At 43.4% G+C, this 26,321-nt stretch overlaps 1 protein-coding gene across 6 annotated transcripts in view; it reads left to right on the top strand.

The window, feature by feature from the left end:
- Positions 1-26,321, top strand: part of GRIP2 (glutamate receptor interacting protein 2) — a 654,787-nt gene that overhangs the window by 614,781 nt on the left and 13,685 nt on the right. For 5 of the 6 annotated variants that reach the window (XM_069206296.1, XM_069206295.1, XM_069206299.1 and 2 more), the window contains exons 19-21: positions 7,044-7,226; positions 9,789-9,939; positions 20,677-20,797. In XM_069206296.1, the coding sequence (XP_069062397.1) occupies positions 7,044-7,226; positions 9,789-9,939; positions 20,677-20,797 (455 nt within the window). Of the gene's footprint in view, positions 1-7,043; positions 7,227-9,788; positions 9,940-20,263; positions 20,798-26,321 lie in introns of all 6 variants that reach the window. The other variant, XR_011198609.1, reaches the window with a different exon arrangement.

Below are 26,321 nucleotides of genomic sequence, written 5' to 3'. Positions count from 1 at the left end.
ACTGTACCTGGTCTGGCCATTGCCCTTTCTGGTAATTTGTTACTCAATAAGTTTCCGTAGTTATCCAATTGTTTACCAACTATCAGTGGCTTTTCCATTTTTTGTCGTTCTCATTGTTGCTTTCCTGCTCGTATATAGATCACATCTGTGACTGTATTCACCCAATAATCGTTAAAGGTTTATTCAGTGAACATCTTCATTAGGATGCTGAAAGGCGAAAGTTTTTTTCAGTTTTATTGAATTTCTGAACGTTCTACTTCTAGTTAAAAAGCAATACTAACCTCCGATGACTTTGCTTCTGGATGGCGTTTTCTTATCTCTCCAGGTTATCATGGAAGCACCATGCAGGTATTTTATTAACTGGCTTTCTAAAAATGTGCATATGTTCTCTGCAAAGGTAGCTTTAGATCTTCATATCTGTTATGGGCTCACTTCTGTTTTTATAGGACTGCACAAGTTCGAGACTTTTGCGAAGTTTGTCTAACACGAAACTTGGGAATCCTTTTCGACACAGACACATTTTGCAGGCGTAATTAGTATTTTGCGCATGCGTAGTGTAGTTCTCCCTGGGAAGTCGAGAGTGCTCTTCCCTTTCGTCCTCTTATGAGTAGGAGACAACCCACTCTCCAATTGGAGTCCAAAAAGGGTGCAGAAATACACTTGGAATTCTCTCACTGAGTAACAGCAGAAATAAATTGTGCCGCTCACAGGTGCACATTGCAAAGGTCTTTTCTCTAGTCGCATAGACACCATCTTAGTTAGGAGAGATAGTTACTGACCCTTGATGGAGAGTCATAAATTTAACACTTAGCCGCCTTGGAAAGAGGAATGTTAGTGAAGAGGGGGCCTTCGGATGCCAGATTTAGTCTGGGAAATACTTCTCCTTTGTTGGGGGCGACACAGCTAACCCTATTGCTAGCGGGAGTCAATGGTGCATCAAAGATGGCTGCATGATGAAAGGCAGGCAGTTACCCGAAAAGTAAATCAGATACCAATCCTCTTTTACACTCTTTCATAGAATTTGTTTTTATTCGGAAATTGAATGTTTTCGCACCACAACCATTATGCCTTGGTCTCTAGGCACCACAAGGAAATGATATCAAGTGTGGGACAAGCGGCAACAACATTGTCATATAGGCAATTTTCTAAGTGGCTTTTTAGGGGCCAAATGTGAGGAAAGATCAGGAAGTTGATCTGGGATTGCATTCCACAGCTTAAGGACTGCTAATTTAAGTGACCTTCCACCATATATGTCTTCCTTTATCCTGAGAGTCTCCAACAGGAGAAATGTTCTTGCCCTAAGGCATCTGATCGTAGTAGCATATAAGGGACTAAAAGGTGGACAGACATCTAGAGCAATATGGAAGTCAGCTCTTGAAATCAGGGATGCTGCATCATTCGTCCTATAAAAACAATCCATCCTTTGGAGAGGGGTTGATGAACTATCCTCCCTATTAAACGAATCCACCAATCAATTAGGAGCCAATAGTTTATACTTTCTGTCTAATAAACTTGCCCGTCAAATAGGTGCCGATGGCTTTTCCTCCCTGTCGATCAAAGCAGCCATCAAATATGGACTGATGTTTCCTCCTAACTGTCGAACTAGTCCACCCATCAAACTTGGGGTCTGTTGGTCCATCCTCCTTATCGCACTAATCCACCCATCGAACAGGGCCAATAGTTGTCACTCCCGATCAAACTAACCCACCCTTTAACATTTGCTGATGGTTCATCCTCCCTATTAAACTAATTCACCCATAGAATGGAGGCCAGCAATTCATCCTCCCTCCCAAACTAATACACCGATTGACCAGCGGCTGATTATTCATCCTCTGTATCAACTTGATCCACTCATTGCACAGTGACCAATGGTTGACCCACGTTACCCAACTAATCCATCTATTGAACAAAGGTCAATAGTTGATCCTTCCTTCTAAATGAATCCACCTATTGAGTAGTGACTGATGGGTCCGATTTCCTATTGAACTAATCCACCCTTCAAGTGGAGGTCAATAGTTCACACTCTCTAGCGAGAGGCCGATAGGTCATTCTCCCGTTCTAACTGACGCACTTAGCATGTGCTGATGTTTCATCTGACCTAACAAATTAACCCTCCGTCATATAGCGGCCAGTGGTTCACATTTCCTATCAAAGCAATCCACCCATCGAAGTGGAACTGATGGGTCACCTTCCCAACCCCACCCACCAAGGGTTCCTGCTCCCTATCAAACTTAGGCACCCTTTGTCCCAAGTCTGATGGGCCAGCCTTCACACTGAACTGAGCAATCCATCACACGCGCAGTAGTCAGCTCACTGTCAAGTAATCCGTCCATTGAGTCGGGTTGATGGTTCATCCTCACCCTCAATCTAATCCACCCATCTAACAGGGCCAACAGTTCATCCTTTCTTCCAAACTAGTCCACCCAGCGACCAGGGCTTGATGGCTCATTCTCCCTATTGAAATCCAATATCCATCTACAGAGCTATTGGTCCACACTCCCTAGCAAACTAACCCACTCTTTCAATAGGGGTTGATGGGTCATCCTCCTGTTCCAACTAATCTACCCATTGAACAGGGCTTGATATTTTTTATGGCTTATCAGACTAAACCACAGATTGAACCAGGGACTTGATGGTTCACAGCCTATCAAACTAATCCACCTTTCCACCAGGGGCAGATAGTTCATTCTCTGTGTTGACATAGGTCCCCTGTCAAGCACGGTTGTTTCTACATATCAAACTGAATCATTAATCAGATCTCCAAAGCCACGTCAACGACAGTAGTGTCTCTGTAGCATCCTACATCGGATGTGGCACCTGCAACTCTTGCAACAGCACAATATGACCAGACTAAATTCGTGCTACGACAATGCAAGTACGCGCTATGCAAAAATTCAACTGAATCCAGCAATCATGTAACCCAAACCACAACAACTTTACAACTATCTTAAAACCTTGTAACCACCCATGCTACAGATTCTTTTCTTGAAGAGTGACTAGAAACAATTGTTTGCATTGTGTGCTTTACAAACCAAATAAACAGAAATAAACCTCAAAAGCACCATTTAAAAGTCTTCTAGACCTGACTACTGTTACTGGACCAAGGTGTTTTTAAAGTCGCTCTGTTCTGTGCCTCTATGGGTGATTACGAAGCTTCATGTTCCTCCTGAGTCTCCCTTCCTCGGTCTGGCTCGAAAGCTGGAAGCGCTAAGAGCTTTCCATCAGGGTTAATAGCCCTGTTTATCGCATGTAATACATTTGCATTTAATGGGCCTGACCCTGATTGGATTCTGTCGTTAAATTACTCTCCATGGATGTGTGCATTATTAGTCAATGGTGCTAGACTTCCCCCTTTTTAAATCACCGGGGCATAAGATAAGAGTACCCAGGTGGCCGTGCGATTTATCTTGGCCAATGAACCATTGACTATCTTTTTCGCTCCGATTCCTTCTTTTCGAAAAAAAATGCAAATATGGCGCAGAGCGGACATTATTCGCGTTTGTTTTTCTCCTTTATCAGTGATTTATTAAATTTTATTCTAGGACTTGCAGATACTTTGGAGAGCAACATCGGCTTCTGTTTAGGACATCAAATACTGAAGCTCACTTGTGCTTTCCCATGAGCTGAGATTGCTAAAACTCCATAAAATTGTGGGTTTAAGCAAAAGAATAAGGTTTGCATCACTCAGCTTTTAATTCAAACTGCTGCCAAAATCAGTGCTTGAAAAACTGGCAACATGGTGGAGGTGAATTATATATTGTAAATTAAAGTGTCTAATTAGTAAATAAAGACTGTGAATTGAGAAATTGAGCTGAATACCTCTGGGCACAGTTGCACTCCAGAGTCATAAACATAGGTTTGTAAATCATGATTTATTAATGGAGATTGGATTGTTGGCATGCCCTTATTCCCACAAGCAGGAAACATGTTAGGTCAAAACATTTGGCTTTCTAGCCAGAATCATAATAGTCTACAAAAAGAAATATCAGTTTCCAAATATGAATGTTGGCTGATGCCTTTTGGCTTAAGCAAAGCATTTGCTGATTCCAACCTATAGGAGATATCTTTGTTGTTAGAGATTCTTGCTGTGCTCTCTAGTTTTGATGTCTGTTTAACTGGATAAAGTGTATTTGAGAAACACTCTAAATACTGTAAATGTTGGAAGTGTTTATTCTGCAAATTTTCAGATATTTTTGTGGTTTGATCCTGGAATATGAAATTTGTTATTGCATCAACTCACATAGGGACTCTGGTTCTAGAATGTCTCCGCACAGTAATCAAAAGTAATTTAATTTGTGGCAGTGTGGAAGAGGTGCACATTATCCGGCACGGCAGAAGTGATGAGGCACACACATTTATATGTGTGTGCCAGAATGTTTAACAGAAACAAAGATTTCTGATCGCCACAGGCATGAATTGTTGCTACGAAGAAAACATGATCAATGGTATGGTGACACACTCATTACATAAAAAACTTTAAATGTAATAATGTGTCCAAGCCATTGTGTGAACCCTACCCAGCATCGCATGTTCACTTGGTCGAAATTTGTGCAAACATTCATGCTTCTCTATTAGGGCATTAAAATGTAAAACTTTGTTCTTTAATTATCTGCTTGTAGCAACAACAATGAAGGATCCATCATCAAGTACTTATGTCATAAGTGTTTTACGAGATGATACGCTCTGGAGTAATAAGGCTTATTACTAAGTTGTCTTTTGCTAGAAGTCATTGAGAAGGCCCTGACGTGCCACCTGAGCGGGTGGTTGAAAAGCAGTATTTGTGTCAATATTGCATTCCTTTTGCCCTTTCCACAGCAAGGAGATAGCCATTCATTGGGGCGATCGCCTTTGGGCTGCTGCTGCTGGTAGCTCTTGGCTGCCTGTTCTAGTGGATTAATGAAGTTTTCAGCGCACCCATGTTGTTAATTCTCATTGAATTTGGGGATAAGGGTAAGGCAGTACTCACTTTGAAAGTTCACCATGCACAGAAGGATTACAGCAAAGTCAACACTGATTGCCATACAACCCATTTGCCCCATCCAGTTTTACCCCAGAGGTTCACTCTGCATCATTTATCCTTGAATCTGTGTATAAAGTTACTGTGAAAGCAGCGGGGTCTCCACCAGTAGGCAGCTGACACCCAGAACTATCTTTAAGTGTCATTAGAGGTTTACTGCCACAGCCGTAAGAGTTGGCTGTGAGTGATTGAGGTCTGTCTGAAAAAAGGGCTGGTCTGGCTGAAAAAGGTGAATTAAATGCTCCATTCTAGAAAACTTCTCCTAAAATGAGCATTTATCTCACTTATTTTTCCAGGGAGGGCAGTGGTTCCGCCCTTTAATTAATGTCTAACCCAAGGTGATTTACCTCTTTTTTCTGTGAAATCTATAAAGGTTTCCAACTCTATTCTAGCTTTAATTCCACCATCTTTTCTGGAAACTTACAGGACAGTACCACTTATATTTAACTTGTTGTAATATGTTTTTCATTCCAGCTGAAGGAGCTTGTTCTAGTACTCTTGCATGTGGATGTTTGTAATGTGACCCTGTTTTATATTTCACTCTAAACCGGGAGATTCATCTTTATTATTGGGGTCAGATAGCATCACTACACTTCTCTCATTCCCAAGATGCCTTTGGGTGTTCCTTGAGTGTGAGATCCGATTCCTGTTGTGTATCTGACAGGATTTACACATTGCTCAGGGATGGAGTTAATTAAAGATCCAGAAAAGGGTTGGAGACTGTGACACACATAACAATGGAGGTTTGACAGGTGCATACACTAGACTGCTTAGCTGAGTTTCCTGGGCCCTTCTGGTGTGGAAAGTGAAGACTATGTATTATAAGGCCTTTTTGAAGACAGGACAAATGCTTGGCAACATGTTGGGTAGTTTCTGTGGTTGTCTTTCATATCAGTTCACACCATACCGTGAAATCCATCCTACAATAGACAACACCTAATCAACCATAATTATCTGCAAGGACCACTTTGAAGCACTCTATGCTCAACTATCCCTTCACAACTTGATATCCCCCACAGGAACCATACCACACAATTATAGCCTTGCATACCAGTACCTTACCATGATGACAAGAATATTCAAAAGGCACACACTTCAACTCTTCATTACCATCAGCCATATTCCTTTCATGAGGACATTTCCCACCAGCCATTATGGACTAGCTAGTTATAAAACACTATGGCGGATTACAGTGGGCTCAGAATGAACTGATCGAAAAAATGGACAGCTTTCTTCTAAGCCCTCCTAGGTTGTTAGTCATCCAGTGATATTTGCCAAATGTGCAACACAAAGTCTGCACATTGAGGAAAACTTGAACTTCCACAGCAGAGTAAGTGAATTTGTCAACTGAACTTTTTTCGACTCCTAAATCATGATGGAATTTACTTGTTGTGTTTTCCAAAATGTTCTCGCTACCCCCATGTTTGCCGTTTATTCGTATCCAAATTAATGCTGTCAACTCCTAAATGCGCATGTTTGTTAAAGCACATAATCAACCAACATCTTAAGTCTAAAAACATGTTCAAGATCATTAGGAGCCTGCAGAAGGCAAAGTATCCTGTCCAATTATTACAATGTACATCATTTGAGTGAACTTGTCTCTGTGTAGCTGCTTCCAACCATTGTAATACAATCTCTCTGTCCATGTCCTCATTGTAGATGTGATGCAGACAACCACAGATGATTTCTATGCACTATAGAAGAAAACATATTTCCTTTTTCTACTTACTGTTTCAAAATTGACATGAGTTATTTCTCTTGTTTGGAAGTTAATTAAGCATAATAACCTGCTGCTGAGGGCAATAATAGTTGTGAAAGGAGCCAACGGCATACAAATAGGGATAGCCAGAGGCAGAAGGGCTATAATGGAAAATGTTATAAAATGAACAGGGAGAAGCAAATAACCATTGGAGCAGAATGTCTATACCAGCCATTATTGGCCTGGATGTAATTGATCATTATCTTCAGTGGAGCACTCAACAATCCATGGTTCTAATTGCAATGATCGTATCCTCTTCCATTTTAGAATTGTATCCCCAGAAGACATCGGGGAGCATTGAGCACGAAGTCAGTGACCCTGAAGATGATCTTACAGACTCGCAGAAAACAAGCAAGCTCTCTGAGGTCTACTCCACCCCTATCCCCAGTGTGGACAGCGCAATGGAATCCTGGGATGGGTCAGCTATTGACACTGGTTATGGAAGCCAAGGTGAGTGGGATGCCACCATTTTTCTTGGAATTATTTTCTATTTGTTCATTCTTTTTTTCAAAGTGAAGGTCATACTCAAAGTACTTGTTTCTCAATGATGTCTGATAGTGGAAAAAAAGAGTTTTGAAATGTCTTCCAACCAGATCTGGAATACAACATTGATAGGATACCAATCATGCAGTAAAATAGTTAATGAGTTAATGCACTGGTGCAGGGTTATCAGTGTGACCCAGAGTACTTTAAATTGAACCCTAGAGTGTGGGCATTGCCACTTATTCTTCCAAGATTGAAACAAGTACCATTAATTTGGATAATAGCACTACCTGTTTTGAGTGCATTAAATGTTAATGGATGAAAAGCTGTAATGGAGGAGTGCAATTTCCAATAAGTGAAGTAGTCATGAAAATCTGTTGCCTGTATATGAGGTTTAACATTGACTGGCATTGGCACATCACTACTGTATGGATGCTAGATGTACCTAAAATGCAAATAGGAGCTATGCTTTTTGCATCTGTGTGGTGTGTGTAGTTGACGTACACAGTTCAGAAGCCTGCAATATTTTCAAGACCCCTAGCTTCCTCTTGTAGTGCATGTCCCCTTCCTTCCTCTATACCGTGACATCTTTGGGGCTCATCTGCTCCTACACCCTGCTTGGAACACTGGGCTTTAAAAGCAAGTAATCCTTTTATCCCATCCCAACAGCTAAGCTCTTTGACTTTGGTCTTGAAAGTAATTCCCATTTCCTTTGAACTTCCATTTACCACCTCAAACAAGAGTTGGCAAAGATTTTGGTTCTGCTGGCATTCACTGTATCACTGTAAACTGAATTCTAATGTTAAGCTATATACCATTTCGGAAGAACGTGCGATGGAACCCACAGGGCAGTGACCCTCTAAAGCTTTTAAAAAATTCGACGTTCTGCTAAGTCATCAACATCAGCAATCAGGTGCCCGTCTTGCCTCACTGTTAAGTGAGCTCAGCAAGGTCATAGAGTTCCTTAATACCTCAACACTATCCAGTATTGTGTGACATGTGCATGGCATTCTCACTGGTGATACATACAACAACCAGTTGACATCTTTGTGATGAGTAGCTCTCAAGGTGGCTAAAAAGGAATGCTTTCAAATCCTAGTATTGGATCAAAAATTCAACTTTTCGCTTCTTCCTTTCAAACTCATCTTGAATGTTGGTTGGCACTTGGGGTGCAAAAATGAGTACGTTTTTCTGAAGACAAATACAGTGGGAAATTCTACGGGTGCAGGGTGTTTTTTGCGCCAATATCCCAAACTATGACGATCCTAATATCGAACTCTTTAGATCATTGTAGGACAACAATAATAGTCTCAAAGTCTTGTTGTGTGGGTACATCAGGAAAGGTATATATGTATTACACTATTTGCTACTATAAAATCTAATAATAATTTGACACACAAATAATGAATGTGAATGTTGGACTTTGGAGGTGGCATAGAAAGTTTCCCTGTTTCACCAGGTTAAACTACTTTTGAACTTTACTAGTAATTTACCAGCGACCATGACCAGTGAATGTAAGATATAAACACGATATAGAGCTGCACTGTACACTTATTGTTCTATTTAATGGATATACACAGAGTTGTGTGCTCAGTAGCAAAATGAAGAGTGCATAAACAATAAAATTGTGTCTTGTCAAACTTCATTGGATAAATAAGATGTAATTCTGTTTTAAAAATAGAAATATTAGCATACAAGATGTGGCAACTACAGTAGACTAGATGAATCAACTCCAGGAGAAAATAAATCTAGGATCAGACGATAAATATATCAGAAATATTGAAGACCGAATACCTAAGAGCATTATCTGGTTTTTAGGGTGTTAATCGGTGATGATGTGACTTTGCATTTTTTTTTATTTTTTTTTTATTGCTTGTCTCCCTCCTCCATAACTTTGGATTTCAGCCTCCTTTGATTAATGTTGATTGATTAATAGGCAAATCTGTTACTAAAAAGATCTTGCGTTATTGCCTAAAAACTGTCAAGTTGGTTTGAACATGTAAAAATGGCAGAAGAGAATTTCAAGCTTTGTCCGTAACCACTGCCAAGTAACAGCCCCCTACTCTAGTTTTTTTCAAATTTGGGGACCTAATCTTCGTCATTTCTTCAGTTTCCATGATACTTCCCTGATCTTTTAAGTTGTGGGTGTGAATCTAACACACTTGTCACTTTTGCCTCCATAGCATAGTTCTCCATATTGAGAACTTTTTTCAGTTTTCTTAGTGCCCAACTATGCTGTGTTTCACATTGTAAAATAGAATATGTAAATCATCTTCCTAGGTTTTTTCTTTAACATTTTATTCTTAATTTGGATTCTTATCAATTAACATTTATAGGTTGACTGTTAATGGATTCTGTAAAGGAGCAGTTATTTCACACTGGTCTTCAGTGTTTCTCTCCTGGAGCCTACCATGTAGGATTCGGCAAGTGACTTAGAAGACCCTCCACCCTCACAATGAACTTGGACCTGTCCACCATAAGTTTAGTACTGGATGACTGCGACTTCCTGATAGGTCTTTCTTTTTTCAGGAACCTATGTGCATCAGGCAGTGGGAATCGCCTTGCATCCACATGAGTGGCGACCCAGACAGAGAAACAACACCCCTCCAGCTGAACACAGAAAGAGCTATCCCTTCTTGGATGGGAGCTTCACTGAAGATGAATGGGAAAAACCAATTAGGTAAGGGGAGAAGAGGTGGCCAGGAAAGTGATTGTTGCATACTTGTGCTATATGTGGGTGGTCTTTACTTTATAAAATCCCTTAAAACCTCCCTGAGGTGACTTGAAGCCAATGTCCTTGTTGATAGATACACTTCTAATGCCATTGTATTACTCATTTTTGCAGCTGATCATTTTTCCAGCTAAGTGTGCGTCTTGACAGTTGTCTCACCATAGTCGTGGGAATGTAATTCTCCTGAGGCACTCATCAGACCTTTAGATATGCAACACAAGAAATGCCTTCAGGACTGTCGGGTGGCAGCACACATTCCCTTCTCCCTTGATGCACTGGATAGGGGACATCACTGCAGGGCACTCTGTGCCTTCCTGTCTTCCAGGGATTACCTAAAGTGACAAACCTACTTTTTATAGTGATCATAACCTAGGAAAACATAAACACTGTCTGAAACAATGGCCATCATTCTTTTTAACCAATGTCCAACAAACACATTGTCTATACCAGCTTCTGCCTCCTGAGTTATCAATGTTGATATACTTAACATACTTAACATTCAGTTCTGGTAGTACATGATGTTGTTAGTCTTATTCAATCCTGTCAAGATGGGGTGGAAAGACCTGTTTCTCTTTTATGAACCTTAAAGCCTATATTTATGGTTTACATATGTACAAACGTAACTTATCAATACAGATGGACCATCAGATGCCTATTGTCTGCTCTTTACTACACTCATAAAATGGAGAATTGACCCTTCAGCAGCAGCCTTTGCATTGAAGTGGTAAACGCAGTGAACAACAAGCATTTGCAATGCAATTGGTCTCGCGTTTGCTCGAGTTAGAGCTATTAGAGTTGTAAATTCCTAACCTGGCTTTTCTTGCCACGTAAATTGAAAATGAAAAGTAAAACAGTTGACGTACTCACGCCTCACCTCAATTTCTTTTCTACAACTAACCGGAGCTAGATAATGCCTTTAGCTGCATATCAACTGGGTCGGTGCTCTTTTAAAACTACTGACGCAAAGGCCGAATGGAGTGTCTTGGCAAATTGCTGCCACTCGGCAGACAGTAAAATCCTGAGGCATGCTAGAGCCTGGCTGAGCTATTGGCTCCCTGCGTGAATGTCTAGAAAGGATCACGGCTGGGATGAAAGGTGAACCGAATCTGGAGGAGGGGCCATCATACGCTGTAACAGGAGGAAGTGTGACAAAGCGTGATGGCCAACAAAAATGTTCACTTAGTGAAACTGCCTGGGAGGGAACTCGGCACACAAAGGAGAGATAATAAACAAAATACACCAATAAAAATTAAGCATTTAAAACAATCACAACAAAGAATGAATAGCAGTACTGGGCGTGGTTAAAAGCCCACGGAGATTACAACAGGCCAGAGCGCTTGCGCGCTTGACCCTAAAAAACACTAATACACCAGTAATCTGCGGAAGTAGATCAATGGACCAAACAAAAAATGAGACCAATGATATGTAGAACACTAGGACCAAGTATCAAGACTCTTAGACTACTTGCATGTTTCCATGTTTGACCACGAAACCATTTTCTTCATATGAAATATTAAAATCTTAATCTGATCACGTTAATCATCAGCTTGTTTAGCAAACCATATTTTTCCAGCTCTTCTAACTGCAACTGTAGATGGAGGTCTCTCTTGTCCATGGTAGCTGTGTCCCTCTCAAACATGCGTGAGTGAACCTGAGAGCCACACGTATTGGGGACTTGGTAGATTGCAAGGGAACTGAAGGAGGGCTTGTATCAAATAAATTACAGAAGGGGTGGAGCCACATATAGTTGTGCCTTTAGGTATACATTTCTAGGTTGTGTGTTAGCACACACTTTTTATAGCACCTGTTAGAAATCTGGGTCAGAAAGTCCCAAGTCAGTCAGAAGTTATTGGGCCCCAACCATGTCAATGACCCTCGTTCTCCTCTGGTGTTCTGTGGCCTTCATAATGTGGACCCTTTAACAGGGGACCTGATACGCATTTCAACACTTGACTCTGTGTCGAAGGGATGCGTAGGCAGGTCCTGTGAGCTAGAATCTCAGAACTTAGCAGCTCACAAAATAGCACTCAATAAATCCGTGTGCACCCTGCACTATGTTTTTTTTAAAGGAAATTAACTTTAAGGGACCTGCAGCTAAAAACTATGCTCAGACTTACAAATATATACGCGTATTCAGGTATACCTACAAATTGTCACCCCCTTCAAACATGTGCCTTACAGAAAGACCAGGGTGAAAACAGAGTACTTCAAAGGAAGACCAGAAGGGCAGCTAACCCTGTAAATCTAGCCTGTTTGTTATCTGCCAGGTACAGTGTTACAGGTTTGCACACCAACAGGCCCTAGCCGTAGAAGCAAGCTCGCATGAAGATTCAACTTGGAGTCTTTGTCATAAGTTTCACAAATTAAAACTAACCAATCCATTTCACAATAAATTAAGTTGGACGCTACTTGTTTTAGCATATACTTAAACATCAGCATGTAGTCTGACTGGAGAGACCACCTAGGATTTAGGCAGATCTAATACACATTTCCTTTTTTATTTTTTTTCAATTATTGGGTTGCCTACCAACCAATCTTCGGCCACCCCTCCAACCCACGTTCTCCATCATCACGGTTCAGCTGCCTCAAAGCTTTCTGTGGATCCCTGCTGCCTTTTCTGGTGCTGCCCCCAAACCAAGACCCTGATATGCTTGCTTGTACCCCATCTGGGGGACAAAGATAACTGCCTTTACCTACATTGTGGGCCCTGTGCTAACTCTATTTTGTTGCCTTGTGAATCACTACTTCATGAGTTGCTTCGTAGGTGCCCCAGTCCTTCTCGGGCAAATAAATCGCCATTATACAGTTTTGTTTTTCTCCCTGCATGTGGCATCTCCTGGAGCACGCTGACCCTGACCCATTTCCCAGATTCATTTACTTCTTTTCACGGATATGCTTGGTGCTCTAGTTTCTGGGTCAAAAGGCTTCTTCCAGCATGCACCAACAGAAAGGAACTGCACAGTGATCCCCACTAACTGTGGGATCCTGCTGGCTCCTTCTCTCTTCCCAACATACATCTTTCAGTGCGAGGCCCTATCACATGCTATTCTGCTCTCAGACACTTTTGCATGGTGGGAGTGGGCATTACTCCGGGTATCTTAAGAGAACCCTTTAATACAGGGACATGTTGCTGAGGAATGGGGAATCCCTTGGGACAGGGAGATGATCTTCCACTAGAAAGGGAATATACAAACTGTGATCAATTGCCCCAGGGATGGGGAGGGCAAGTATTAGAAAAAGGCCTTTGTATTTGAAAAGTGCAGTTGCGTATATTAATTCCTTGTAATGGGTACCCCCGGGTCCAAGGTAACCAGCTACAACTCTTAGGATGTGCACGAGTGGCACACAGAATGAATAACTTTTGTCCACACTGGACCATTTCTGACCTAGTTGATCCTAGGGACAGGCTGAGGCCATCAGTGCCAACCTCAAGGATCCTCCTTCTTGGACTGGGCCATTTCTACAGGGTCCTCCCCAAACGTTTTAGCTTCACCCTCCTGTTTTCTGAACCCAATTTTGTTCACCTTTAGGACTCTGTACACTTTACCAGTGCTAAAGTGCATGTGTTCTTTCCTTTAAACATAGTAACTTTGACTTACACCTGATTGGCATTTTTAATTTATTTATAAATCCCTATTGAAGTAGTATACCACATACCCATGCCCTATAAGTTGAATGCTACTGGTGGGCCTGCAGCACCTATTGCGCTACCCACTTGAGTAGCCATTTAATACATGCCTCAGATGTAAACTGCCAGTGACACTGTGTGCAGTTTTAACCTACCAAATCTACTTGACAAAATAAACCTTTTGTCAAACCTAAAACCCTGTGATTAACACACCTTTAGGGTAGGCCCTAAACAACCAATAGAGCAGGATGCATTGTAGTTAAATGGTTGGATATGTACTGAAGCTGGTCTTGTGTATTGCTCCCAGACATTGAGACAAAGGGAAGATAGGTGTTGCTAGGATAGGCCACTCTGACGTAACAAGGGAGAGGATCTGTCACCTACCACGCTTTCACTTCACAAACGCTTTGCCTGGGCACTCTCACAAAGGGTTTCACACTAGTCTCTTGTGACCCCAGACAAGCTGGCCCCCGGGTAGGGAGGCAGAAAATTCCAAGCACCTCTTGGGGTAGAAACCTCCAGACCCTTCTCCTACTTCAAAGTGGGCACCAGGTATTATTATTGGGCCCTCAGACCCAACTCTTTAGCACCCATCGGACCTGTGTAAGACTTGGAAGGACTGTTGTCCTACCCTCCTTCAAGAAGGCCTGCCACTCTCATGCCTGAGTGAGAAGGACTGAACTTGCATCTTGACCCCAGGACCATTCGTCTATCTCTATGGGCTAGTTGGCTGGCCTCCCGATCAGATGCCTCAGCGACAGAATAGACTTCCTCAATCTAGAACCCAGCACCTGGACTCTCCTAGCTCTGAGTCCTGCCCTCCCAAGTGGTACCACCCCAGTGTTGAACCCTTGGAAGTGGGCCCCAAGGTGTTTTGCAACCCAACTGTGATCCACACAGAACCCATGCATCACCTCCCTGAAACTCCACATCAGAGCTACTGCATGAAACACCACCTCACAAATCTGCACCAGGACCACTGCATGACAAATCCCTGATACAGGACTTTACATCACTGCACACAGGCTTCCAGGAACCACCAATGCGTGACACCTCTTCAGTGCAGGCCTTCGCATTGCAAGTCCCTTGTTGACAGCTTCCTTGACAGTGACGTAAGACTACACTTGACAAGTCCCACAGCTTTTTTTAAATCAACAGGTGCACAATGCATTTTGATGTAGGACTTCGTATTGCAAGCCCCTTATCAGCACCCTCAACGATTATGCAAGGCCTCACATAACAGCTTTACGGCTCCAACAAACTGCTGCTGTGTGATGCAGCCTCAGTACAGTACTCAGCAAGGCACCACAACCAGGATTTAAAGTACTTTGTTCAGCAGGCCTAACTGGGTTATTGTAGATGACCAGCACTCTATCGCAGTCAGCCTGAACTTGTGACTTTGTCCAGGCATGCCTCAAACAGACAACCACGGGTGGTGCTTTGTGCTTTTGCTTCTATTTACACTTAGATCTTTAAAATTGCATAGCTCCAGTTTTGCTAATTGGATTTTTGTTCTTTTGGTGTCAATGCAACTATGAAACTTTACTCTATTTTCTAAATTGGTGTGGGATTTTTCTTGGGTCACTGTATTACTGTTTAAAGTGCAGCATAAATACTGTACACATAACCTTTAAGTTAAGCCTGACTAATTTTGTAAAGGTTAATTTGAGGTTTGCTTGTGTTTCACCTTGCCAGAGATGTAAGGTCCGGTCAAAGTCTCAACACGTTAGCCCCTGGCTCAACCTTTGGCAGGCTTAACTCAGGAGCCAGGTATGTAAAGCTTTAAAAACACCAATACATTAAATAAGTAAGACACAATGCACAATAAAAATCACAAATGACACCAAAATGAGAACCGGAGATGTGGATTTTTAAAGATTAAACACTTTCTAGTGCTTAAAAACCTATGGCGCCAACTTAGGACATCCGGTCATGCTTGACTGGGACAAAGTCGGAGTTTGAAGCTGCCTGCGATGGAGTACTGGTCGGATACACTTAGCGGGAGGCCCTGGTTCAAATTTTACCTTCAGACTTAGAAACGTTTCTGGAGGATTTTGTCTTGACATCGTGCTGTCCCCTCCAGTAGGCTGATTTTGATACTACATCATTGGATTGCTTCTCCGTGAGGCCTTGGTCAAATCCTGGAAGTCGGGAGCTCCAGAACTTTCAGCGTGCCAAACCTGAAATCGAGGCAGGGTCACGGTTGAAGATAGTTGGCTTGACTCCTGACGTCGGTTCGGTCAGCTTATGGAGCTTTTCCAAAAGTTGCTCCAAACGTCTCCAAACTTCTGGAGCTCTTTCCTGAAGTTCCCCTTGACGGTTCAATGATCCTTTGAATGTTGGAACAATTTCCACAGTGCACCTGGCCAAATCTTTAAAAGTCCACTGGACACAATCCAAGCTGGGGACTTCATGGGGGAGATGGTGCAGGGAAGCTCTGTTGACCTTTTACTTTTAGGGAGTCTACTCCTTAATCCTTTTGGAAGCAAGGCAAAGACCTCAGGCTGTACTTCCCAGTGTGCAGCAGGAGCAGTCCTCTTTCTCCTTTTGATTTCAGACAGAAGATCTGAGTTGCTATGCAGCTCTCACATATTTAATGATTTGGGGTGAGAAGCAGGGAGACACCCCTGTCCAATGAGGTACAGGGTACCACCCAAAAGCATGACAACTTCCTCCAAAGTGTGGCATATTCATGTATCACAAAGCACTGCACTTTAAAATTCAAGATTGGGGATTCCTCTCCAGGGTAGTAAGACTTGGATAAACCTACCTATTGGTATGGCTCATTTCCATTAACATTCCCCCTCCAAACCTTCTGCAAATTTCATTGCTGTACCTGCCATCTAGATGGGGGGTACAGGAAGAGGGGGTAGGACTGGCTGGCATTTTATACTGTCCTGCTCTCTTTGTAGCCCAGTTTGATTCACCCAGCCCCCTTACTGGCCTGGTCTCTGCAGCTGCAGAGCTCTCATCACCAGATAACCTCTTTCCATATGCAGGCCACTTATCACCTTATCATATCAGTTTGGCCAAGCTTGTTAAGGCTGACCAATCAGGAGAGGCTGCTAGAAGGCTGGATTTTGGCTCACAGAAAAGAAAGCCCTATAACTTCTCTTCTGTATTAGTTATGATAAATTCAACAGTGGCAAGATGTTGGATTTATCAATGCCAATCTTTTAACTACTTGAATGAAATGTTACCTCCTTCCTAGCAATATTTATACTTAAATAGAATATTCCAATGTTAGCCTATGGAGCTAAGCATTTACAGTGGGTAAAAACTAAATGGGCAGTTTTTCACTTGCCAGGGCATATACAACATATTGTATAATGTCCCTGCTTATAATTACATGGCACCCAACCCTGGGTCACCTAGGGTAGATCTTAGAGGTGACACATGTAAAAATGGACAGGATTACCACTTTGGAAATACCTTTTAATTCCAAAGTTGAATTTGCATATATTTTCCTTTGAAAGAGAGCCTGAAAAGCAGGGCTGCCTTTAAAAATGACAGCAGGCAACACAGCAGTGCACACTCCAGTGCAGGAAATCTACTGGACCTCTTAATCTCCCTGCCCTATTACATACTAGGTACGTATAAGTAGTTTGAATCCCCCTTGCATTATTATATACTAGGAACTTACAGGTGTCTGTCACAGCCAGATCTAATTATACCCAATTACAATATACCTTTTTAATCAGAGCACTGGCCCTGGGCCTGGTTAGCAGAGCCCAGACCACTGACAGTTACCACTAGTATCAGTAAAAATATGGGGGTGTACAGGCCTAATAAGTATGACTTTCTCCCAACTAGTAACCCACTCTATCCTACACTCCTGACCCTTAGAATTTGTATGATCATCTACAGCTTTCTTGTAGCCCCTAGCACTACTGTTTCTCCCTCATTTCTGCATCGTCATCTGTAAGGCTGCATGCCCTACCCTCCCAACCCCACTGATCTCCCAGCCTGCTACCTTTTCAGTAGAACCCCCAAAGATCCTCCACAGCAGACCTCTCTTCTTGCTGTGCTCCCCAACCACCCAGGCCTGGCCAGTTTTGCACAATGGTATGTGCAACAAGTCTGCAATGCCTGTCCTGAAATATCAGAACAAAACCAATCCAACAGATGTTCAGGGGTCCTCCTCCTTCATGGTCCACAGCAAATGTAATCTTCACTGTCCCTGGGGTGCACTACCCTTCAGCTGACACAGGTTCATTCGTTATTGCGCTCCTGCCTTTATTCTTCCAGGCTTCTTCTGAACTCTGACATACTGTTCAGGCCCTTAAGCAGGGAGGTGGAGTATTTCAAGATTGATGGGCACTTATCCAACCAGCTGGTGCCCCATCAACGCTCCATCTTTTCTGTCACCAAAGGAATGAGCCCACTGTCCTTCTAAAGCCGTGGGTATTATTCATGGTAGGATTTAAAATAGCAGCTCAATCCAAAAACAAGGCACATCCCTGTGAGCCCACTATAATGGAACAAAGAGGTAGATCTGGGCGTTTCCATTGTCAAGTTCTAGGAGATTTCTTCCCTTTAATGAACAGGCAGTTGTTTGATGATGGCAACTGAGATTCCAGTTATGCCCCCTTCCTCTAACAGGAGATTCCTAACACACTTGTAATGGACCTGTTTTTATCTGAGGCCTCCAAGCTGCCACCTGGGCGTAGTCTAAAAAGGCACATTTCATTAAGAGCTGGATCAGAAAGAGATGTTCTTTCATACAATATGTTACACAATCTAGATATTCCAAATATTGCATCATACCTAGATTGTGGGCTCGGATAGTACATACAAGTCAGTGGCTCTAAATCTATAGGATGTTGCAAACTAAAGTTATAATTAAAACACCATTTAGACATCAAGTGCACATTTGGAACATTACACATCATATAGATATTCAAGAAGCATGGTACCCAATTGAATCATAACAATTTATACTGAGTCTCATCTTCCACAGTGTGTAGATGACAGTCAGTGAGACAACCGCCTTCCCTGATCCGACTGCATTTGTGCACATGCCTGTGTACATGAGTCACATATGACTCTCAGGTGGAAATCTGCACATTGTATAGATTATAGATCAACAATTTTGTTTTGTGCATCCTACACAGCTGCTCCCTGGCACCGTCTGACAGGGGGAGAAGAGTCAGTGAGAACGATACGCTTCCCTCCCACCTCAGTTATACTGGATCCCCTTCACTTACTTCTCTGATGCTCAGCAAATAGGACACTATTCTCCATCCCTTGAAAATATTCACATCCAACACAGTAACTGGGTCCTGTTATTATTCACCACCCTGCAAAGCCTGCCCCACACTGTCCAAGTATTTAAAAAATAATTTAGGGTTCTGCCAGTCTACTCAGCAACTCTAAACAGCACCCCCATGAGGCTAGTGGAGAGATACAGGTACCAGGCTCTCAAAGGCTGTTAAGGACCGGCATCAACTCAGTCAGCTTCTCGTGACATCTGCACATCTTTACAGATCTGCAGCTGACAAGAGACATGGCAGATTGTGGCTAGAGTGCCACTCTGGCCCCACACCTCCCTCGGGTCTGGGGAGATTCAAGACAGACACAGGAGAGGGGTGCCCATCATCTGTCTTTTTCCTGCTTCTCTGCCTTTTTCCGGCTTCACCAGGCCTGTCCATCATCTGCCTTTTTCCGGCTTCACTAGGCCTGTCCATCATCTGCCTTTTCCTGCTTCCCCATGCCTGTCCATCATCTGCCTTATTCCTGCTTCACCAGGGCTGCCCAACGTCAGCCTTATTCCTGCTTCACCAGGGCTGCCCAACGTCTGCCATATTCCTGCTATATCAGGGCTGCCCAACATCTGCCTTATTTCTGCTTCGCCAGGGCTGTCCATCATCTTCCTTATTCCTGCTTTATCAGGGCTGCCCAACATCTGCCTTATTCCTGCTTTATCAGGGCTGCCCAACATCTGCCATATTCCTGCTTTATCAGGGCTGTCCATCATCTGCCTTATTCCTGCTTCGCCCGGGCTGCCCAACATCTGCCTTATTCCTGCCTCTCAAGACCCGCAAAGCACAGCAAATCTGGGGAAGTGAGTGTGTCCCCTAGTGAATTCACAATCCTGAAAATATGTTTTGGGACATAATTAGTGTGAATATTAGAACTGCAAGTTCAGCATTCATGATTAAGGTGTCCTATGGAAGCCATAGAGAACAATAGGGGTATTTAGTTGGCAGGAACCTTTTTTTTAGCAATGTCACAAGGAGAGAAACATAGCTTGACAATGTCGAACAAGAGCCCACCACAGCTAGACTGTGAGAACAAATGCACCTTGTCTATATTATCAATGAAAAAAGATCACTGTATGCTTGAGACAACATTGTAATCAACCATGTGGAGCACTGAGTGACTCCACTGGCTGAAGTTTCCTGCTTTAACAGATAATTGTGCTATCCAGTTATCAGGCAAGTATGTTCATTATATGATTGTATGTTGGTGTAGTTCACTACCTAGAAAAGGATGTCCTATTCACAAGCAAGTGCATGACTACTTGTCTAGCCTAGGGAACTCATGTCTTATCATTTGCATTTTTGTCCCACAGATATCACCTTGTACTTTTTTACCATTCTCACCATGTCTGTTCCTCTCTGTGTCTTCTTTTTCTCTTCTCAGGTGTTCTGTGTCTCAGATCTGAGCTCTGTCCCATCCGCCTTTGTAGACTAGCAGTCTGAGGCTCCTGGTTTACCCATAATGCATCCTTTTTCTTTGACTTCTTCTCTGTTTCACAGAAACGTCTTCCCAAACCTCCAGTCTTCCACAGACATTTTTCTGCCCATTTTCCCCCTTCTTGAGCGTGACATTACTACTGCACCACCTAACTACATCCTTTGAAGGACATGTGTCCTGTGTGAAAATGCTTTGCGATTTTGTAAAACGACTTTCTTGCCTCACAATTGGTATTGTTTGCAATGTGTAAGAAGACCTCCAGCACTGATGCAAGCTGGTGAGCCACCGGCTGTAACCGTGCAACTTTTGTTCCTGCAACGGAAGAGTGCTGACAATGTTTGGTTCCTACGTTACAACAGATTTTCCAGTCGCCAAAATGGCCTCGACAGTGATCACGAAGGAAGTTTGTGGAGAGTTTTTGGAGAGGCGCTGGAGGACTTGGAAACATGTGGCCAGTCAGAACTCTTGAGGGAGATTGAGGTAAATTTGTGCTTTCAACACTTTTTAGGTCTGGCTCTAGCCAACACATTTTAATTTTACTAACATTGCTTGTATAATATACTTAAAGGGACTTTTAGCTAACTCTCCTCATCCATTGGTCTGTTGTGTCATTCACATGTTTCTTCCACCCACTACAGCCTGTGGCATGGGGCAGTGGGTCAGCCTACTTAAGCCACTGCCTTAACTACAGTTTGAGTCACTCCAAGTGTGGTGTTTCTCAATGAGCATATCCTCACCGAAGCTAATTCCCTTCAATGCCAGTGGTTTTGCTTTTACTTTATAATTACCTTAGGGTTGCCTTTGTGTTCAGAGCCTGATCTGATAGCAGGATGCTTTTGATGCAACCGGGGCACATTCTAGACCTATCAATTCCTGGCTCCTGCCAATGATGGTGTAAGTTGCTTTTGGAGAGCCTTCTGGTTATCTGACTACTGCTAATTTACATATTAACCAGTTGTGTGCATTTGAGACTGTCCTGTATCAAGTTACGCCTTCTTTCCTTTCTTGTTTTATGTCTTTCTTTCTTGTGTGTTGCTTTCTTCTTGCTTTTTTCATGTTTTTCTTTCCTGCTTTCTTGACTTGCTGACTTTCTTTGTGTTTTTCAAAATTCATGACAAAACAAGACTTGCCGAAAGGCTGGCGGCGGCCAACGTCAGACCTATTGGCTTTGCCAATGCTTGTTTTGCTTTTGTAAGCAAGCTCCGCATGGCACGTGGTAAAAATATGACCTTGACTGAGATGAAAGAAAGAGCGGACTGCCTCAAAAAGGCAAGCTTTGCTATCACATTTGTAAAAGGGAGACCACAGTTTTCTTGTCTGCCTAACTCTACGTGTTTTTGATTTAATGGCTGTATTCCTGTGATTTTATTTTTGTTGTAGATGGCCCCACAGATAACGCACAGGCCAGATGCACATTCACACATCAATGCATGGGTATGGGGGTAGATGGACTAAGTGCATATGTTGATATATGGGGTGGGTGGATTCATGTTACTATCTGGATGGATGGATGTAGAGCTGCGGGTGATTGAATTGAGAGCTCTGCTAGAGAGGTAAAGTTCAATTTAGCCAGAATAAAATAATTTGTTAGGCTGGGATTATCCACAAACGAGTGAGACTCATGTAAAAAAGGGCAAAACAGCCTTCGTCAAACGGGGTCCCACCTTCCAGGTTACTCTCGGCATAGTGATCAGCATAGTCCTAATTCCTGCTGTTTCTGCAGTAAATGTGTGTAACAAACCCTCTTTTTACTTGGTAGGATGTGTGCACAATTCAGGATGCTTAGTGTGACTGCCTGTCCTGTCCATCTTTAATCATTGCAACCTTAGGCAAATGATAGCAATGGAATTCATAAACATGTATCTGTCTCTTTCACCTCTTTCCTTGCCAGTGTCATTTTAATGATTTTGGGGGTCCTGGGCAATATATAGTTTTGAAAAAACCTGTTAATTGTTTTAAAAATTTCCTTCTGATTAATGCCCACATGATGCAAGATGTACCAGTTATATGTCAAACTTTGTTGAAATATGTCTTACCTGGGGCCCTAAAAACCTGTAAGATGACACTGGGTAGAGACAGGGTCGGAAATAACTGAAGGCAGAGAAGTTTAGATCAGTGGTTCCCAATTTGTGGTCCGAGAAGCCTCAGGGGGTCCACGACTGCTTAGAAAATTAAATAATATTAACATAGTAGGCCCCAAGCTTTCAGTAATGACTTAGTGGGGGGGGTCCCCAGATTCCCAAAATGATTCAGTGGGGGTCCCCAAGTTCCAGTAATGATACAGTGGGGGTCCACAGAAGTCAAAAGTTTGGGAACCACTGATTTAAATAGCAAAATAGAATAGACAGGTGTCAGATTAGGAGAAAGTTCACTTTCCCAAGGGGCCCCTTGGAAGGCGGGGCCCTAGGCAATTGTCCACTTTGCCCATGCCTTAAAACTTCTCTCTTCCTTACTTCACCTTACTGCTTCTCTGTCTCCCATCTCTTTAACCCCCTCTCTCTGTACCTATTACTACCCTCCTTCTGTCTCACGTTCCTCTACTTCGTCCATGTATGCCTCACCTCTCTACCCTCTGTGCCAGCCTCTACCTCAGTCTTCTCCCTGCCTTGCTCCTACTGCCTCACTGGTCTTCTCTATTTCACATCTCTTCAACACCATCTCTTTACCTGACCCCTCTCTTTCTCCATTACTTAATTCCTCAACTCTCCCAGGCTTCTTTCTAACTCTCCACTGTCGACCTTACAACCTAAATAATTTCTCCTCCCCATCACTTTTACTTCCTCAACCCTCACTACCTCACCTCCCTCTCTCACCTCACAATTTACCTCATTCTTTGCAAAGACACCTCCACTTGTTCCCTCTTAACATATGCTCATTCTACCTCACCACTCACTGGCTTAGTGTTCCTTGTAATATATTACCCATATTTCCTTTTCTTTACCTATCATTACCTCCTCTTTTTAATCTCTCTGCATCTCCTTCATTCCATCTCCCTATAACACCTCTTACCTCCTCTTTGTACATCTCTCCACCTCACTTCCCTTTCTTACTTCAGTTTTCACTTTATACATAATCCATCCCATCTACCATTCACTCCTCCATCTCTGTACCTTTCTTTCTGCTTTTCTACTTTTAATATGACTTGTCTTTCTATATGTCTCAATTTACCCCAGTCTCTACCTCAATACTCTCTCTGCCTTGCAGTTCTCTCACTAGCTCACCTCTTGATATATTTGCTCAGGAAGGATGGGTGAGACTAGTGTCTTAGAACTCAACAACTCAAGTGATATAACATTTTGGCCAATTGTGCATTTGTTATAACAAGACCTGTTACAGCTGTAGGAATTCTGATATAGATGGAAATAGCCTAAGAACATTGAAGGGGGCGTGGCTAACCGCCCAAGATGGTGGCCGCTTAATCTCGGAGCTCCCGTCCCGAGCCCGCCACACAATCTAATCTGTTGACAACCGGGATATTTATGCACAAATGCAAACAACCGCCGAGGGGAGGAACAAACGAGGCTCCTGGGGAGAGAGTCTGACCGACCGATTGGACCCCCTGGAAGCGCTGGGGAAGGCGTGAAACGGGCGCGGCCAAGGATTAATGGCCGTCGGCAGCACAGAAAGCGGAGCAGATCTAAGTGCGGCTGAAGCTAAGAACACGCACCGGTAAGCAGAGCATGGGGGATAAAAACAAGCGTCAAGGAGTGGAATTGAAACTGGAGCAGTAGGGGGGAAAAAACATTCGACCGCTCCCCCGCCGGCTCCCTCGCAGAGGGGCCGAGCGAGGCTTCGAGGAGAGACAGGTGAAAAGAGTAAGCACAATATCAAGAAAGACCCCAGAGACAGCAAAACAAAGGTGAGGGATACCTAATTAATATAACTGTAAACGCAGTGGAGTGGGGCACGAGACACAACTGGTAGGGCAGCAGCCCACAACCCCCGCTGACAATACATGCGAAATAAAGGGGCGCTAAAAAGAATAAAAATACTTTAAACCATTGTTCGGCTGAGACCCGAACAAAACCCGGCGCTCTGTCTCCCGCGTGACAAGCGTGAAATAATAAAAAACGCGTGACAGAAGTATAGGCTATCATTCATGGACCTTAGCTTGCGAACACAGTCACTGATAGGAACAAGCAGCAAAGAGCGGAATTGAAAACCAGTGGGGGCGGGAAGCAATCGACCGCTTCCCCACAGGCTCCCTCGCAGAGGTGCGAGGCGTCGAGGTGAGACGGAAGAAAAGAGAAAGCACAATACCAAGAAAGACCCCATAGACAATGAAACAAAGGTGAGGACCACCTACTTAATATAACTGCAAACGCGGCGGTGGAGGGCACGAGACACGACTGGTGGGGCAGCGGCACACAACCCCCCCTGAAAGGAGGCTTTGAGGGAACAGGAACATACCCGCTGAAAACACATGCAAAATAAAGGGGCGCTAACGAGAATAAAAAGACTTTAAAACATTGCTCGGCTGAGATCCGTACAAAACCCAACTGTCTCCCGCGTGCCAAACGCGAAACAATACAAAACGCGCGCTAGTAATAGAGACTATCATTCATGGACCTCAACTTAGGGACACAATTATTGTAAACAGTTTGTCGACTCTGTGTCGCACCGAGCCCTCATTCGACTCCCTAATACTACTGACCAGCAGGCATGCGAAGGCATGCAATGAATACTTGATCCCCACTACCAACCACAAAGACTGTATACAGACCTAGGGTACATTGTATACTGGGCCCATAGTGAACACCAACACTCGGACGCAACACAAACTGTACAACTAGCCATGGGCCACACCAAAGGCAAAAACTCCGAAAATGGAGAAGCTTCTGGACCCAACGACCCTACACCGGAAATACTGGTAAAAAAACCCTGCAGACAAACTTGATCTTATTCTGCAAGAAATCAAAGACTCCCGGCAAGCAATCAAGAACAGGCTAGGATCTATCACAGCAGAACTGAAGATCCTAAGAGATGATCAAAAAAAATTATCAGACAGAATACAGAAAACAGAATCCAATGTAGCAGAAATACTTCCAACCCATAAAGAAAATAGAACCGCCATTGAACTACTTCAACAACAAGTGCAAGCTCTACAAGAAAGAGCCGAAGATGCAGAAGGGCGGTCAAGGCACAATAATATTACTAGGAATACCGGAAGGGAAAGAAGGGAAAAACCCAACACACTACGTGGAGAGATGGCTGAAATCAATTGCAGAGGATCGTCTATCAGTCCACTCTGTGGTAGAAAGAGCACACCGCATCCCAAGCAGGAAACCCCTGCCGGGAGCACCAGCCCGTCCCTTAATAGCGCGGATATTGAACTACAGAGGCAGGGATAGTATACTACAAATGGCGAGAGAACTGGTTCCCATCATAGTAGACAATGCCCGAATTTCCTTCTACCCAGACTATACAATAGTAGTTCAGAAACGCAGAACATCTTTCCAGGGAGTAAAGCAAAGACTCAGAGCGGAAGGTGTACCATACGCCCTCCTATTCCCGGCAAGGATGCGAGTCTCATATAATCAAAAGACTCACTTTTTTGAGACTCCAGACCTGGTGTGTGCCTGGCTGGATGAGACCTTCCAACAGTCAAAAACTAGAGAACCAGGTGATGCCCCCCTCACGAGACAATATCACCAACCCCGCAAAGACAAGCGAAGCAGACTGCAAACGCAGAGGAAAAAGACTTGGCCCGACACTCCAACAAGCGCTGGAAGGCCAAAATGACGCGATACAATCAGCATACTCCCTACAAGAGGCAAACTCCCCCCCAGGTGATGGGGTCTCATTGAAGGACAACACCGTGGCGTCGGACTCAGAAGGGAGCCTGACGCAATTTCCTGCAATTACCCCACAGACAGCACGAGATCTGTGTTGAGCACTCCCCTCAATGCTAGAAACTATGCTATACCCATACTCTGCAGGGCCTATGGCCTTCCTCCAAATGGCGGGCTCGGGCGGTAAAGCTCTGCGGTCTCCCTAATCCACA

The sequence above is a fragment of the Pleurodeles waltl genome, chromosome 9 (assembly GCF_031143425.1).
Source record: "Pleurodeles waltl isolate 20211129_DDA chromosome 9, aPleWal1.hap1.20221129, whole genome shotgun sequence".
NCBI classification, from domain to species: Eukaryota; Metazoa; Chordata; class Amphibia; order Caudata; family Salamandridae; genus Pleurodeles; species Pleurodeles waltl.
The sequence above is the reverse complement of the archived record's forward strand: the minus strand, read 5'-3'. Positions and strand labels throughout refer to the sequence as shown.